The 17,612-nt window shown below is 39.0% G+C and overlaps 1 protein-coding gene across 4 annotated transcripts in view; it reads left to right on the top strand.

The window, feature by feature from the left end:
• The window catches only part of LOC101162046 (UPF0606 protein KIAA1549L), a 112,495-nt gene that overhangs the window by 49,560 nt on the left and 45,323 nt on the right, over positions 1-17,612 (top strand). For all 4 annotated transcript variants that reach the window (XM_023955945.1, XM_023955943.1, XM_023955944.1 and 1 more), the window contains exons 6-10: positions 1,138-1,271; positions 4,090-4,258; positions 13,591-13,650; positions 14,407-14,567; positions 16,188-16,359. In XM_023955945.1, the coding sequence (XP_023811713.1) occupies positions 1,138-1,271; positions 4,090-4,258; positions 13,591-13,650; positions 14,407-14,567; positions 16,188-16,359 (696 nt within the window). The remainder of the gene's footprint in view (positions 1-1,137; positions 1,272-4,089; positions 4,259-13,590; positions 13,651-14,406; positions 14,568-16,187; positions 16,360-17,612) is intronic.

The raw sequence follows: 17,612 nt of genomic DNA, 5'->3' as shown, positions 1-17,612 counted from the left end.
TTCTGAACTAGAGATCCCAAATACTTGATGAATTTGTTTGGGACGCAGCAGTGGCATTGCTCTGAAAGTAGGACTCATGGCGGTCTGAAATAATAAAGCTGAGAGAAAACAAAGCAAAATATAAACTGCATGTAAAATATTTATATGTATGTTACTATTGATTAAGTAATTCATTAAATAAGTAAAATAAAAGCAAAGTTTAAAAAATTGAATCATTTTTCCCCCACTGTAATCTGCCAAGCTACATTTACCGCTCTCTGCAATGCGCGTTTAAAAACCACTTAAAGTAAAAAACCTTTATAAATGTGCGTAAACAGGTGCGTTCTTGCTTGCACAGCTCCATTTTTGGGCTCTACGAGCAAAGCGTGTGGCCACTGAATGCATGTTGAAAGTTAAACTAGTTGAAATCTGACCAATCAGGGGCTGAGATTTGGTAGTGACGTATGGATGGCGTCCCTTTAAATTCCAAGAAGAGTCAATCGGCAAAAATTGATCATGTAGGAGAAATTAATGGTTACGGTTTGTGCCCAGCTAGAATTATATGACACCAAGTCTTCATATATTGGAATAGAGCGGTAAAAGAAAAAGCCTGGAGCGAGATTTGCTCCTCTTTAGCATTTCACACTAAGCCTCTGCCAACTGGAGGTGGCAGACGTGCTGGTTTTAGGTAGCAACAGTCTAGTGTGAACATCATATGCAAATATTAGTGTTCAAGAACGTGCTTTTACAGTGTTCTTCAGCTGAAGCGCCGTTTTCCAAACGTAAAATATTTTCCTCAGCCACATACTTGGCTGAGATGGTCCACACTATTGGAAAAATTGTGTTTGATGTATTTTAGAGCCTTCACTATTCACAACAAATCATTTTCTTTGACATAGTTTCTGCAAGGCATCAGTAGTTTATTGGAAATCCATCTCTGAGTTGTGGATGGGACAATTGGTACGGTGCCACCCCTTCCACCCAATATATGTCCTCCACCATCAGAAAATGCTAAGGAAAACATGTTAAAAACACAATTTTCCTCGGCGTAGGTCTTAAATGTTGGGCATTTATGTTACACAGTTACAAAAGTTCTCCAGTTTGCTCAGATGTTTTGAAGCTAAAATAATAGCTTTTACTGTCATTTCTTTTTTTCAGTGTTGAGGTTTGTTGGTCCGACAGACAACATCTACTCCTGCAGTTTTGTGCAGATGTTGGAGCAGCGGCTGGGGAACGCCTTCGATGAAGCACAGGACAAAGTGTTGGAGACTTACAACAGACTTAGTGTGGAGGTAATCAAATCAAATCCAAATTTGTTTATAAAAAGCACTTCTCCTGCCTTGCGCAACTCTTTAACATTTAAAACAAAAACATACACAATATTACAATAAAAATCCAACCCAACTTTCCCCCTTCCCACTCCCTTCCTTAAACACATACGACCTTTGACCCCACACACAATGAATACTGATAAAAGTAACTTCTAAAAGAAACTTGAGGCTTGGCTCTGCAGTGAGGAAACAGTATTTGGAAATGTCTTCATACCAGGAATCAGCTCGGCCATAGGAGCATCGCCACAGTGCCCACCCAGACCAGGACAGCAACGGGGTCCACTTCACAGCCGTGAGGCTGGAATGTGAAATTTCAGCTGCCCCAGAACCGGCAACAACTGCGGCAACAACCACTGACCAAGCCAGCAAGCCCTGATAGAAAAGATCCCCAGAAGAGACACTGGGGCTAAAATCATAATTAGATGCTAAAATTAAATGCATAGGATGTACAAAAAAAACATTAAATTGAGAATAAGATTATGCATAAAATATGAATAAATGCAAAAAGTAATATGTATTAAAACCAATAGAATACATAAGCAAATAAGATCAACTAAAAGCAAAATTAAAAAGGTGGGTCTTAAGCCTCTTCTTAAAAACCTCTACAGTCTCTGGGGTCCTGAGGCTCTCCGGCAGGCTGTTCCAGAGGCGAGGACCGTAATCAAAGCCTCACCATAAGTTTTAGTATTGACTTTGGGGACAGCTAAAAGGCCAGCACCAGAGGACATAAGGGCCCGTGAGGGTTTATACTTTCAAAATAGATCACTTAAATAAGAAGGCCCAGGACCATTAAAACATTTATAAACCATTACAAGAATCTCAAAATCAATTCTGAGACGCACAGGGAGCCAATGCAGCGATTTTAACATGGGTGTTAATTGTAGCCGCCCCCTGGTCCTCGTCAGAACTTGTGCTGCAGAGTTCTGTAATAGTTGTAAGTTTGTAAGAGACTTATTGGGTAAACCAGAGAGCAGGGCATTAGAATAATCTAAATGACTAAAAATAAAAGCATGCGAGACAATGGAGAGGAATGGGCAGACTCAGTTGTTTTTAAGATGATAAAATACTGGTTTAACGACACTTTTAATGTGTAGACTTAAATTTAGCTCAGAGTCAAAAAGTACGCCCAGGTTTCTTACACAGTGAGAAGGTTTAAGATTCTGAAGATGTGGTAAAATCATCTCTCTCTGGTCTTCAGAATCAATTATGAGTATTAAAATCTCCTGGTTGAGCTGTAAGAAGTTTTCTGCCATCCACAACTTTATATCTACAATACAATTTAAAAGAGTGTTTATAGGTTCAAGGTCATCAGGAGACATGGCGATGTAGAGCTGTGTATCATCAGCGTTGCTGTGAAAGTCAACGCCGTGTCTCTAGATGACATCCCCAAGAGACAACTTATATACGGTAAATTAAAAAGAATAGAACCCATAATCGCTTAGGGAACCTCACAACGTATTCCATGGATTCTTGAAGAGCATGTATCCATACTTAAATAAAACTTTTGATCTGTAAGATAAGAATAAAACCACCTAAGAACATTTCCAAAGAGGCCCACTAGACTTCTAAGTCTGTCTAATGAAATCTGGTTATCTACTGTATCAAAAGCACCACTAAGACAACAGCACCATGACTGCATGAATGGAGGCTGCATTTTTTATGAAAATCTGACAGCCAAGTGCTTTATTCTGTATTACCATGAGGCACACTAGCCAGGTTAAATAAATGAAGTTCCATGTACTGCGATGGCCTCTTTAAAACAGGATGCATTTTTTTTTTACATTTTCCATATGATTTGTCATACAGTAAAAAAAAAACGATAGTTCTTTTTGTTTGGAAGTAAACGGGTATGATTTCAGAGTATCTTGGTTCTTAGTTTTTTTTTTGCATGTACCTAAATATGTATATCCTTTTCATCCTTTTCTGTTAGTGTCCCTATCAAGGTACTCTCCTAACAGCTGGATAAACATGGTACTCACAGCCTTACAGTCCCAAAATAACTCTTAGCGAGCAGACGCAGATGTAGGGTCCATTCATAATTTATCCTCTGAAATATTAACACTCAGAGGAATATGATGGGAATTTCTAGTATTGTGTTTCATCATCCACTTTACTAACATGACTCAGATGCATTACTTTCAGAGTGCCACACTGGTCTTATTATGGAGATATTAAAACCCTTGTTAATTTAAGTGCCATTCTGTGTCTGGGGCTCCATTCCACATCCTTTATGTGCGTCTGAGGAATTTGGCATGATAGCTTCAGATTTGGCACTATAGATTTTTGAATTAGGTGTGTGTCCATGGCTGCCTGTTAGTGTGCATGCTGCAAATAAGAAACTAGAAGTATTTTGAAGTCCATGAACATAAAATTCAATTCTGAGTCTTTCTTACCTTCTGACAGTTCAAGCATCACACTCCCTTTGACCAAATCTTTTGTGGAGAAATCGCTGCAGTAATGGAGGGTTTCGAACAGAACTACTCCAAGCTGCCACACTGTGGCTGATCCAGGGCTACAAAAACCTACACAAGATTCTGGGAGGGCATGTCCTGGAGTTCATGGAAAAAACAAACAAACATTAGTCTGTTGTTTATTACATATGTATTGCAGTGATGTGTTGGTTTAAAAACCAATACATATTATAGTGTATATAGACACACACAAGAGGACAACAGTCAATCCGTGCAAATGCAAATGCTGTTAGGGGAAAAAATGCCAAAGAGTTACATCACTACATGTAATAGGCCAGTTAAAACAGAGTGTTTTTATTTGTGTCCAGATCCAGAGTGTATCCCAGGAGCCGGGCTCACCGTCAGTCACTTTGGTGTACATGGTGAAAAACGAGGACACTATTCTCAACGGTACCATCTCCAGCGGCCTTCTGAACCAGCTGACGGCAGAGCTGGTGGGGTACTTTCTGTTCTATCCACCGCTGGTCATCGCTGAGCGTAAGTGCAGCTAAACAAGCTCAGACATGGTTTAAGTATGCTGTCATTCAACCCACAGTTGGTTCCCCACAATAGGCTAAATCAGGCTAAATTGCATCACTTGTTAATGGAGCATGATGCTTAATTAATTAAAAACACTGCTATAGCCACGTTCTGGTTCTGGCAGCAACCTAGACTTATCAGTTGAGATCATTTGCTAATAAATCCTTGATGGTTGCTATTTCTATGACGGTATTTCAGAGAGGTTTCATCACCATTCTGACATATTTGTCTCTTTAAGCTTTGGCTTTAACAAAAACGAATTGTCTGACCTCACAATGTCTTGACACCTTCAAAAAGGCTTAACTATAAAGTGTCTATCAGAATAGTTCTCTCATTGAAATAGAAACATCTTAGATAAGTGGATTCAATAAGCAAAAGATTGACAAAAAGAGGTAGATAGCTATTATTAATTAATTAAACATTTTTATTTTATGCAAATTGAAAGAGATTTCACCTTACAAAAGCAGCAACAACCTAAGCATGTTGGAAATGTATTCCTTACCATTTTTATTGTTCTGTAACACAAAGACTTTATTGAGGTTCTTTCAAAATGTGTACAATTTGTCATATATTGTCATGCTTGTGCTGATTAAGGTTACAGAATGAATTTTGAATCGACTGAAGGAAAGCATTTATTTTTAGAACTTTGTTTTTTAATTGACCTTTTGACCCCTAATGCTTTTCTGAATCCAGCTGTAGATACACCACTGCAGCTCACATGACACATCAGATAAGCCAAATAGAATCAGACTCTGTTTGCAGCGGCGTTTGAACACACTGACAACTGATCCAGGGGATGTTCTAAGGGCGTAGTTAACTATTTCAGAGAACAAAGAGGAGAGATTTGTATCCCTTAGGGCAACTTTGCCTCTGTTCCTTAAGAGAGACATTGGTTTGATCCAGCGCATTAAAGGTAGACTAATTCTCTTCACCATTAATATTGTCTGTATTTAATTGTATGTTTTTTTTTCTTTTCTTGAGCTTGATTTTCTCCCAAATAAAAGACTGGGGGTCAACACACCAAAAATCTTACTTTTGACTAAGCTGTCATGGATGTGAAAAAAAAGAAACTTTTCAGCTCTTCTTTGCTTTTTGCTCAATACAAAACATAGTGATTGATCATCGTTACACAACTGTAATTAACAGACCCTCAGCTTTCAGATAACCTTTAAGATCTCGTTTGGGGCCATTTTGGTTTTAGTAATGTGTCTCTTCTAGTTCCCTTAGTTGTTGAATAGTTTTATCTAAGACGAAAAATGTCTCTGCAATTTTAAAATTAGGCTATTTCACATTTGTTTAATGTGATTCATTTTACATGATACTTTTAATCAAACAACTGGGTTGAATTTTAAATTTGCCTTCATCCATTACACCACAGGCACAAATTAGACTGAGCATAAATTTGGATAAAGATTATTAAATAAAAATGTGTAATGGGTTTCTCTGTGTAATAAGGTATAGAACAAAACAGAAGAACTAAAGAAAGTGTAAAGCTGCTGGGAATACATTGGTTCTGTGTTGCGGGTTTTATATAACTTCTTTTTGATGGTTTCCGGGTCATTTTAGATCTCTTAGTCAGCAGAAAAAATATCTGATGACATAATTGTATAATTAGCGTGCTCACATAACAACTTCTTGAATTCAAACTAAACCGGACCATCTCTTTCTTCTCATGCTGTCTGTCTCCTGTGGCAGATGTTACACAACACCCTCACACCCTCCTTGCAGAAGCCTTTACAACCTCTTTTCCGCAGCATTTTTACTGTACTGCTACCAGCAGTAAGTGCAATAACAGTCAGCTTGAATCATTCAAATTCAGGAAATCAAAGTCTGCAGCAAGTCCTTAGAGGTAATCCTCAAAATATTCATGCTGGGTATGTTCGTTTAGAAGCATAACTGTATATTTATAAGAGAAAAAAACAAAACAGATCTTGAGTTTCTGTGAAAACAACATATATTTTATCCTGGAGGCACCTGAATGTTAGAAAATTCATTAAACGGCCAATGTCAATGTGTCAATGTCAAAGACAGTTACCTAAAAGTTGAAATGATATTTGAGAAGGTTAAATGCGTGTGCAGAAGAAAGGGTTGGATGGAGGGTTTGTTGTTGCAACCCCTGAAGGGAAAAGTTAAAAGGATTAGAAGAAAGAATGCCAATTAACATTGATTTTCTAAACCAGCTTAATCCTTTTTGGGGTCACATGGTTGCTGGAGCCTATCCCAGCTGTATTTGGGAGAAGCTGGGGTCTGTCACAGGGCTACACAATCACACACGCACTCCTATTCACACCTCAGAGACAACTTAGAGATATCAATCAACCAATGAAGCCTGTTTTGGGACTGTGTGGGGAAGGAAACCCACACATGCATGAGGAGGACATTCAACACTCATTCTGCAATGTTTTTAAAGTTCAAACATTAGAAGAAACAATAAAGAGCCACAGACTCCCCACTACAATGTGGACTCTTCTTTTATCACATATTTCTAATATTTTCTAATAATGCTGCAACAAAATGCATTTTAAAATGTCTGGACACAAACTCTAACATAATTGTCCAATTTATAGTTCAGGTTTGCATGCTCTGGAGTCCATCATTTGTTGATTTCTCACAGAAGCATTCTTAGTTATTTACAGAGAGCTGAAAGGGAATTTTACAATTTTTCCCCCCAAAAACCTTGTTATTTTTAACAAATCCAGACTCCACATCTTCATAACTAAGATTTCAGCGTCTGTTGCCACCTTAGTTACCCTAGTTAGTGACGTGTTAGACAATATACAAACAAATCACTGATGCATTCAGCTGGTCGAGGATCTATTTTTCTCCCTGCTTTGGTTCAGCGTTACCCTCAGGCAGGACAGCATAAAATCCAGGAGCCCCCCCCCCTCCCACACACACACACACGCACAGCTCTGGCTCTAAAAAAGGATTTTACCCTTGAAGCGTTATTTTGGTCCTGAAAAGCTGAAGGGCTGGAGGTGGAAAGAGGGACTGGCAGCCGTGAGAGGAGTCGGCACTCGCACAGGACAAACAAAGATGTGCTGAGCTGAGTTGGGAGAGCTGACAGAAACAGAGGAAACTGAATCCAGGTTTCACGGAGGATCAAGACACAACAGCAGTTTATTTTTATCAGAACAAATCCATTCTTTCCAGACCTAATTTTTAAGTCATTACACAACAGTTGTTTGTGTCTGGTTGGGAGGCCTTCATGAGCCCTGAGCCCTCTGCAACACTGCATCATTCATGACAGCGTATGTTTGACCTGCGTCTCTAAACAGGGGGTTCAAGAGTGCTGATCCTTTTTTGTTTGTAGATTTTTTATTCTCATGTAATAATAAGTGGGACCATGATCACTACATAGAAATATCAGCTGGGCTTATTTTTGAAACACTACCGGAAGCTTAAAAAAGAAGAAAAATTCCAAAAATCTATCATTTCTTAAGTGGGTTTTCAAGTTTTCACTATCCATTTCAGTTTTTAAATGGTTTCCTCTCATTTATAATGCCTATATTTTTGACAAATTGCTATTTTTGTTTGGATATTTATTTATTATTTAATATTTTGTGAACCATATGTCTTAAAAGGGATTTTTCCCCGAATGCAGTTGCTTTAAAATACAGATTATTCTTTTTTTTTTTAATATATGCTTTATTTATTTTGTGTGTGTGTTTAGCATAACAACGTCACACTGCGGAGCTGTCCTCTTGTTTTTTATTCCACTCCTGCCTCTTATGCCATCTGCAAGGTTTTAAAAGGCCAAACAGCTGTACAGCCTCTATCATCTGAATCCTGCCATGGGCAATCTGTTGTCCATGTCCCCCGAATGAGCCAATTTTAGCCCTGTGAGATTAGATTAGTATCTGTGTAACTGTGCACTCAACACCCAAAGGGCTGAAACATCCCTCTTCACGCAGCCACATCCAATCCCCCTACCCTGTTTTATTTCTGTCACCACAAAAAACAGAACATTATGGCTGCAACACCAAACCCTCAAGTTTGATGTGAATCCTCATTTTATTTATTCCTAACAAGATGGAAACAAGAAACAGGTTTGTGTAATGTTTTCTTAAACATACAACTAGCTACAAGTATTTAAGTATGTAAGAGCAATAAGAAAGTTGAAAATTAGGGGGAAAAACAATCTGCCGGCCCCCCAAGGTTGAAATTCAAATTTAGCACCACAAAAGCTTCACTTAGTCCATTCCAAGTGTTGCACGGCAGTGTTAGTGAACGCAGCCTGTTTGGACGCCTTTGGGTAATGGTGGTGTTTGTGTTTTTAAAACACAAAGAGCGAGATCCAGAACAGGAGCCTCCGGGGAAGAAGAGGAGGCCAAGGAAACAAAGCTGATGGTGTTCAGATATTTTCTAAACATATTTAAGACATGAAAGGAGAAAAATCAACTGTTTAATAATTCATATTTACTTTCTGTCTCATAGTTAAACAGTAAAATTACCCCCCACCCAAAAAAAAAAAAAACAGCAAACAATCTAGAGAGAAGAATCTGCTTTCTTCTTCTTTACCATGAAATTTTCCGTTGTGCTTATTTTTATCCCCAGAAAACACTGATGCTATAAGCGATTCTATATCAATAATAGACTTTGCCTTAATCTGCTTCTTGAAGTATTAATAACAAAAACTACAGACTGTTTTTTTAAGCTGGTTGTTTATTTTAAAAATAGGGAAATCAAAAATTCTTACCTAGCGAGACTATGTACTTCAAATAATCAAAATTAAATACAGTAAATGTTTTTTTTTAATTAGCAATAAAACAAAACAAGTTTCCCTTGCTGCTTATACATTTTTTGAAGAATTTGGCGACTTAATTATCCAGCAGCTATCTATGGAGTGATATTTCTGCTAGCTATCTTTCTTTGTATTCACAGAATCAAAAGGTTTGTCTAGTTTTATGTTTAGAGTCGGAATCTTCACACTTCTGGACTGCTGGTTTCAAATGTTTGGAGCCAGTTTTCTTAGGTTTTTGCTGTGGTTTAGTCAGGTTGAGTTCATGTCTTTAAAATAATACCTTCTAACACCTTGGGTCTGTTAATGTTTTGACCATGTTTTAATTTTTAGACTGAAGGCCTCACATTCTGCTTTTAGAACACCGTTTTCAGTGGAGACCCTGACTGAAGGTCATTCGCCCTGCACTACTATGTTTAACAGCAGGCATGACTCAGGAATTTGGTCTTAGATGTTTAAAGAAAACTGTTCCAAATCTTTTTTGTCTCTCGGAATTAGTAAGGCAGTTTCAGTTAATCCGACTTGATTCCAGTGAGAGTTGGACGTGACACAAGTTGGTCTTTGTCACTGATTCTGCTCAAAAAATTGTCTCTGCAGCAAGAGACAGAGGGACTTGGGTTTGGGAGCATCAGACTCATGTCTTTGTCCTTTGATGGTGACTTAGTTCCTTTGGCTTTTACAAGCCATCCCATCAAGTCTAGCTGGGGAGGTCTGAGGCTGAATGGGAAGTGGTAGAAGTGAAAATTAGCTCCTGCCAGCCATTTGGGTCTCCTAAGCAGAAAAAGCTCAAGCAAACTATTCTTTTATTATTTACGCCTTAGGTATCATGTGCACCAAGTTTAGCTAGTTGTTAGTTTTTGTTGGTTTTGAAGCTTTAACAAATGAAAATGTCATAATCACTTAAATTCTTCAAATAAAAACTCTTTTTGTCGACAAAAATTAACTAGATATCACAACAAGAAAGAGGTTGTAAAAACAACTGTGCAAGGACATGGTGGTATTTAATTACACTGGCATGAGCTGCTCCCCCCCTCCCATGCCCAGCACGCTGCCATATGTACAACATATAACGCACGCATAGGTAGCAGCAGCGCTGGAGGTCATATTTCTCAGCCATGAAAAAACAGAATGTCTTCTTCAGATGAGGAGGAGGTCTGAGGTCTGGATCTTTAGGAGTCTTAAGCTGTGTCTGAATTCCCACTCTAATCGCTAACTACTGAAAAACTATATAGTGTGGGACTAGTTAGTGCCCTGGATTTGAAAAGCAATTTGGAAATCATGCTTACTACTTTTTTTTTTTTAAACGGCATATGATGTCATCGATTTCACAAAGTGAAAATCTAATTGAGATAAGGCGTTTTGGGACGACCTTTTATGAATCCACTGTGTTCTGAAGAGGAAAATGTTGATGGTTGATTAAAAAAATAGATTTAAATACAATTTTCTTGCAAAAATTGTTCAAACTCAATGCATTTTGGTCTGTCATCAGCAATCTAGTGAGCGTTGATGCACACTGGTTTTTCACGGAGATTTCTGGGAAATTTCTAGGGCACTCGATTTTGGAATTGTAGATTCGGACAGCACTACAAAACGGTGAACGCACTTTTTACACATTTTCTACCTGAAGATATGCTCCTGTAGTTTTAGGAACCGAAAAGAAACAAAGAGAATGACACACAAAACAAACAACTTCGGATGTACTTTAACATTTTTCAAAAGATTTAAAAAACACAGAGAAGAAGAACCAGACCACTTGTGCTTCCTACTGTGAAAGAAACCACTGAGCACTTGGCTCTTGGTAGAATTGGGTTCAGACAGATGGAGAAACCTGGAAATAAAGACTGTGGTTGACAGACTAATAGGACGCAGAGCGGGGTCGAACGACTGATGGTGTGATGATGTGTGTATAGCGGCAAAAAGAGACGGTTAGTTGGGCAGGAGTAGGCATTTCAGGAGGCAAGTAGGTTTGACAGGCACACAGAGGAGGAGGATGGATGTGAGGAAATAAAGGGGAGGATTGCAACTACTGCGATTTTGCAGCACATATACTTCCTTTTTGTTACATTACTTCCAAATCTTTTGTTGAAAAATTCATTCTAATTAATAAAAAATGCTCACATACAGAGTTGTTATTTTCAATTTCACATTAAACTCTAAGGTTTTTTTATGGATAAGAGTTGATTACAATCCATAAATAAAACTGGATTTTAATAACACATTTTTAACGCATATTTTTTAACACATTGGATAAAAATGTAGCACATAGTAAGCTACTATAAAGAGACGATATCCACATTTTTGATAAGGTTTTCTGAAATAACACCTGGAGAAGTATTATTCTGCTGTTATCTTTCCCTCATGCAAATGTTTGCTGCGAGCCGGACAGCCTGCAAGGGTCACCTGATGCACCGCAGGGTTTACATCGGTTCATGACCCAGCTGCCCGCTCAAAATTAGCTCAGAAAAACACACAAAGGCTTCTTTTCTTGCTACAAAACATGTTCTACAACATGTAATAGAAATGTTTTACTTTCAAACACCAAAGAATTAGGAGAGATTTGTGGCTCAGTCTGTCAGAAAAGAAAAAGATGTCTGATGTTGATGCTTGTTTTTGGGGGATGTGCAAAAGTTTTCAACCAATAATTATGTCTTAATGGCAACTCATTCTAATATTACATAATGTTACATAGATACTGTCAGGACCTATATGAGAAAGACTGATATGCACCAGAAACTCAAACATTTTTAATAAAGAAATAAAAAAAGAAATAAAAAAGGCTGAAACAAGAAGAACTTAAAGTTAGATAGAAGTAACAAAACAGAGGACCCGAAAAAGACAAACTGAAAGCAGAACACTTAAAGTCCCACTCCAATCATCCAATCTTTTGATTTATTGTAAAAAACGTTCCCAATGGTCTTTTGGTTATGTTTATGCAATTTTTAGGCATGGAGTTCATCAGAAATTCCCCTCTGAGTTGAGGGTGGGACCGTTGCCGCAGAAATAAGCCTTCCCCTATTTCCCATCATCCCTTTGTTTACATTCTCTCCAGCTAGCTTACAGCTCCTCACAACTCCAACCTAACATTGGAGTGCAACAAAAATGGTGAGCAGTACCAGAGCTATCCAGCTGTACAATTTTGAGCTAAATGCCAGCTCAGATGAGGAGAACTAGATAGATAGATAGATAGATAGATAGATAGATAGATAGATAGATAGATAGATAGATAGATAGATAGATAGATAGATAGATAGATAGATAGATAGATAGATAGATAGATAGAGTACTTTATTAATCCCGAGGGAACTTGCATAACCATCCGATGCTGCTCAAACATTCAATAGAAATTTAAAGTAGTTGAGTAATAAATAGTCATAAATTCATAAAATAGTCACCCCACTAAAAACAGAATAAAAGGAATAAAAATATAAGAGCAGTAAAAACAAAATAGAAGAAGTAAAAGCAAAACCATAAAAGTGGTAAAAAGTAGATGCCCGTTTAGTGACTCCTCCTCATGCCCCCTCCCCTCCCAGCAGCATTGAACAGTCTAATTGCACTCGGTGCAAAGGACTTCCTGAGTCTTTCTGTGGAGCATGGCAGAGAGCGAAGGCGGTCGCTGAATACGCTCCTCTGGTCACTAAAGAGTCCATGTAGGAGGTGACCAGTGTTCTTCATGATGCTGTCTAGTTTGGACAGCATCCTCCGCTCTGCCACCACCTCCACTGTCTCCAGGGTCCGCCCCACCACACAGCCTGCCCTCCTGACCAGACGATTCAGTTTTTTTATGTCCTTTTTGTTCGCGCAACCCCCCCAACTACAACGTACGTGGATTCATTTGTCTGCAAGTGCATGCATCAGAATGAAGCAGAGCAGTGAGACCTTTCCAGCAGACTGAGAGCTTTTTCAAACGGCATTTTTATATCTGCTACTGCTTCACCACAATTTGAATAAAGAAATACTCCTAAAGAATTTAAACGCCTTAAGAGCATGTTAAAAACGCCAAAAACACCATTTTTATTGGAGTGGTTCTTTAAATGTACTAATAGTTAAATAAGAGAAACAACTCCTCATAAATAACAAAGGAAACTTGTCGTTGATGTGACCGGGAAGGGGTGCAGAACCCAACAAAAGTAACTTCATTACAAACAAGAAAGCTCAAATATGCACTAATCCTCTGTAAAAGTAAAATCAAATGTGTGAATTATGATGTGATCTTCTGTGGTCATCCTGGAAGGGAGTAGCCAATGCAAGAAAAATAAATAAATAAAAAGAGTGGATCGCCTTAAAGATCAAATAATATCAAAATATTCTTTATAAATAGCAGATACACACCAGCACACAACAGTTACAACTATTAAAAGCAAACTTCTAGAAGAAAAACCTGAAAATGCTGCCAGAACTAAGAAAATGCTATCAGACTGACAGATAAAGCTCTCGTCTACAAACAAACAAACAAACAACCAACAACAATGAAACAACTTGGATTAAACATACTGGTAATCAAGTTATTTTTTTGTGATTTTCCTGTGGTTTTCTTTCTCTTTTTGTGCAGCACTAGAATACCACAATCTGAACACCTCCACAGCAACCAGGAGCTACTGGGTGATAACAGGTAAATTGCTCATTAGCACTCACAGATGCACAGAGCAAGGGGGCTGCTGGGTGATCAGCATCAATCGATCACTGCATTGATCTGACAAAACAGCAGTTAGTAGGATTCCTGCTGCCATGCAATTCAGCAGAATGGATTTTTATTCTTTAAATTATTCCTCTCTTTTGTCCGCCACTAACCCCCCGTCCCCCAACTCTCTTTACTCAACCTCAGCCGCTTTAGCTTTTCCTTTGCTGGGAAGAAAAACCTACTGATGCATAATTCACAGCTTCCTGACTGGGTCTCAGGGAGAAATCACTTCACATCACATTAGCCGAGAATGAATGATGGCGGTGTGTTTGTGTGAAGTCTGTCCACTGGTCCATCTCGCTTACTGCCTCTTGTCAGAGATGCTCTCCTGACAGAGACTGATCAGGCACCTGTAGGCTTGCAGGCACATCGGTTTGTGTCTGCGTGTGTGATACAGAGTGACGTCTGATCTGCAAGGCAGCGGCTTCGACAGGCAATTCCAGATGATTTAATGGAGGGAAAAGTCATCCGGCCCCTTCTAATATCCTTCTCATCATCTGCTCCGTTCTTCTCAGTATCGATACTTCCTCGATGCGTTTGTCTTCATCACACTTCAGTTTCCTTAGCTCCTAGGCTGCTTTGAGTTTTCTTTCTAACTCAGTCTTTAATGTTTATCTTTCTCATCCGTCTTTCTTTTGCTTTTCACTTTCGTCCTCCGGTAAACCCTTTTATCTATTCTTCTCACAGTGATCCAAGATGTGGACAGCTCTTCCCTGGAGGCCAACTACCAGAGCTTTGCCAGTCTCATGGAGCAGAGGCTGGCTGAACTGTTCCTGGTGGCTGGCAGGCAGGGCTCTCGTGCTGCAAGATCCCGCCGGGCCAGCACCGTGGGCGGCTACACTGTACAGGTATTCCATTCCAGTCTCAATGGAAATGCCAAACAACCCCCCCCCCCCAAAAAAAAACAAAACAAAAAAAAAAAAATCTTTGCGAATCAGGACCAGATAAAAGATACTGTTGGAAAAAGATTGTATTTGTGACGTAGAAAATACACTGGGCAGGCCAAAAGTTCTATGCTCTGATTGTGATGCATCCACATAGACGGACGTCTAAATCCATGTACGTCTTTGATCTCCTCGTCTGAGCTGGGATCTGGCTCAAAACTGTACGGCTGGATAGATCCAATTTTACTCACCATTTGTGTTGCTTCAGTAATGTTAGGTTGGGGGGGGTGAGGAGCTGTAAGCTATCAGGGGAGCATGTTAACAGAGAGCTCAGTTAGGGGTGATGCGAAGGGGGTTGGTGTTGCTTCGCGCCTATGGTCCCCTTATCAACTCAGAAGCAACTTTTTCATGTACTACTGCCGCTCTGCAGAAACTATGGAGGGGAAAACGACACAGGTTTTCCTGATTTTGCCTAAAAACTGTATAATCATAATTTAAAGACCACTGGAAACGCTTTTAGAATAAGTTAAAGTGGCACTTTAAAAAATCCTTGACATCGGGTCAGAACATTGACATTAACATGACAGGAGTTTCTGCTGATCGAGAAAGACCTTTATATCGATATCGAATCCATCTCACATTATCTTCCATGTTTGTTCTCTGACAGCTGCATTGTGTTTTGAGTTCATTCAGTAGTTTTGATTTTTACATAAAGCTTGTAAATGTTGCCTAATTGGAAAAACGATTTTGTGCAGCTCAAATATATTTCTTATATCTACATATTTGACATATAACCTCAATTTATTAGATTAATGCTTAGAAATTAAAAGAATACTTAGATTCTGTTAGAACCAAAGCCGGTTGAAACTGCTTTAAAAAAGAACATGTTTGAGATTCACTTCTTTCTTGCTATAAAGCAGCTGCAGGGTTGTTGTGGTGATGATGGGTTGAGATAGCAGAACTCCGCTTATCTGAAATAAAACCATTCGTGAGCACATAAAGTTAAGAGGCATGTGTGATGTTATTTCCTGTTTATGTCACCTCCCAGCTCAGTATTCTGGATTGTGCATCTTCTGACTCCTGCCAGACGCTGACACTTTATACGTGTGCTTCAGGGTTTTACAGCCTTCACATATGACCAGCTTTTGGGTTGCAGACTTGGAGACAGAACGACAGGGAGGAGGTGTAGTCTGGAGGAAAACCTCCAGCTAAATAATTACATATCCCCCCTTTATGGCAGAAATCAAATTACCAGACGTGATTAAACTGTGTGATGTGTTTGTCAAATTAGAATGTGTTTGATGTATGATGAAAGGAAATGGAGATTTCAAGTGACTCAGCTATCCCGAGTGTCTGAACAGAAGCTGGCTTATCTTACAGCCCATGCTCAACTTGATCAAAGACCCCAGATTTGGAATTTTGATTGGGCCATAGATATGGCAGACTGCTGGCGTGGAAAGATAATGGATTTTTCAAAATTAAATCTGTCCTCAGGTTTGAGTTTCTTTGCCAACATTGTAGATATTTAAACTTTGTCTAATTAAAACTTTCTTTTTAATAATCCACTTGTTCGCTGTGACGCAGATGGTGAGCATGCGGCGGCTTCCGGGTCCCAAGAACCCAGCAGAGATGACTTACTACACCCAGCTGAATGGGGAACCCATCAGTGGAACCAATGCTGCAAAGACCCTCAGCAGTCTGGACTCCCAGACTATGGCGCTGACGCTGGGATACTTTGTCCAAGTGCAGGCTGAACGTAAGCTGCTCCATGCACTGTCATAGAGGGAATCAAACTGCTTTTGCACAAGAGACAGAGTAGACAGTGAAGCATTAATGAACCTAAATGTTCCCATACATTTGACATAATGATTTAAGGTTATTCCTTCTTCTGGCAACAAATAGATTCTGACAATAAAAACCATTTAAGCAACATGTTTACATAGAAAGCAGAGAATTTAATTTGGACTGCAGTGCTTTAAAGGTGATCATAATCTAAACTGGATTTTCTGCAAGGAGGTGTAAATGCTGATCAATCCCTTTTTTTTAAGTTCTGTCCAGCAGCAGAGCAAACAGATAAGAGCTGAAGGGCTCTTGTGTTGGACAGATTTTACTGTTACAATAGGCTTCAGACTCACAAAGTGTATATTTGTGTAAACCCATTTTGTCTTTGAGGCTAAACTTTGTTTCTATCAATGATGTTTGTATACATTTTTCTCTGGACCGGACAAAAAAAAAGAAGAAGAGAGAAGTAGAGAGTGGGATGTTAGACATGGGGGATAAGGGTACAAAGGAAGGGGAGGAAAAAAATGAAAAAATCCCCCGTGACCTTATTTTCTTTAATAAAAACGTTCCCAGTGGTATTTAGATTATGATTATGAAGTTTTTACCTTTTTAAATTGAAATGTCACAACTTAAATGTCTTAAAAAGCTATATTTCATATTTATCTGAAGCCTCTGTTTCAATAACTCCTCTACATGGGCGTGGCCATTGGTGCTGAGCTGAGTAGCCCCGCCCTCAATCCCCCTTTCTGCAAGCTGTCTTGCATGAGTGAAGAGCCTTCAGACTCAGTCAGAGCAAGAACACAAATGTGGATAAACATTTGGGACTTTAACTTTAAGTCCAGTATTGGACGCACGCAATGCAGCAACGTGCCATCTTCTCTTGTCTTGCACCTGTGCTTGTGCACGCTGGACAGGGAAGATCAGGGCGCTTGTGCAATGCACGTGCTACTGGGCAGTTGTGACATCACAAAAGCTCATTAATTCAAACCGACCATCTTTACGACAGTTTGAGAGCGATTTAAGAGTGTTTAAAATACTGAGAAATGCAAAAATTAAATTATTTTTTTATTACATTTGTTCTCTTTCATAAAAAATGCCTCAAGTACATGTCAAAAACTTTAAAAAAAACAGGATTTTCATTGTAGGAGGATTTTATAGAAGTTGGAGGGTGAGTAAGGGTTAAGGGGCAAGCTAGCTTTAGAGCAAAACCGCAAAATCTCACAAAGA

The sequence above is a fragment of the Oryzias latipes genome, chromosome 6 (genome assembly GCF_002234675.1).
Source record: "Oryzias latipes chromosome 6, ASM223467v1".
NCBI lineage: Eukaryota > Metazoa > Chordata > Actinopteri > Beloniformes > Adrianichthyidae > Oryzias > Oryzias latipes.
This window is presented reverse-complemented; position numbering and strand designations above follow the sequence as displayed.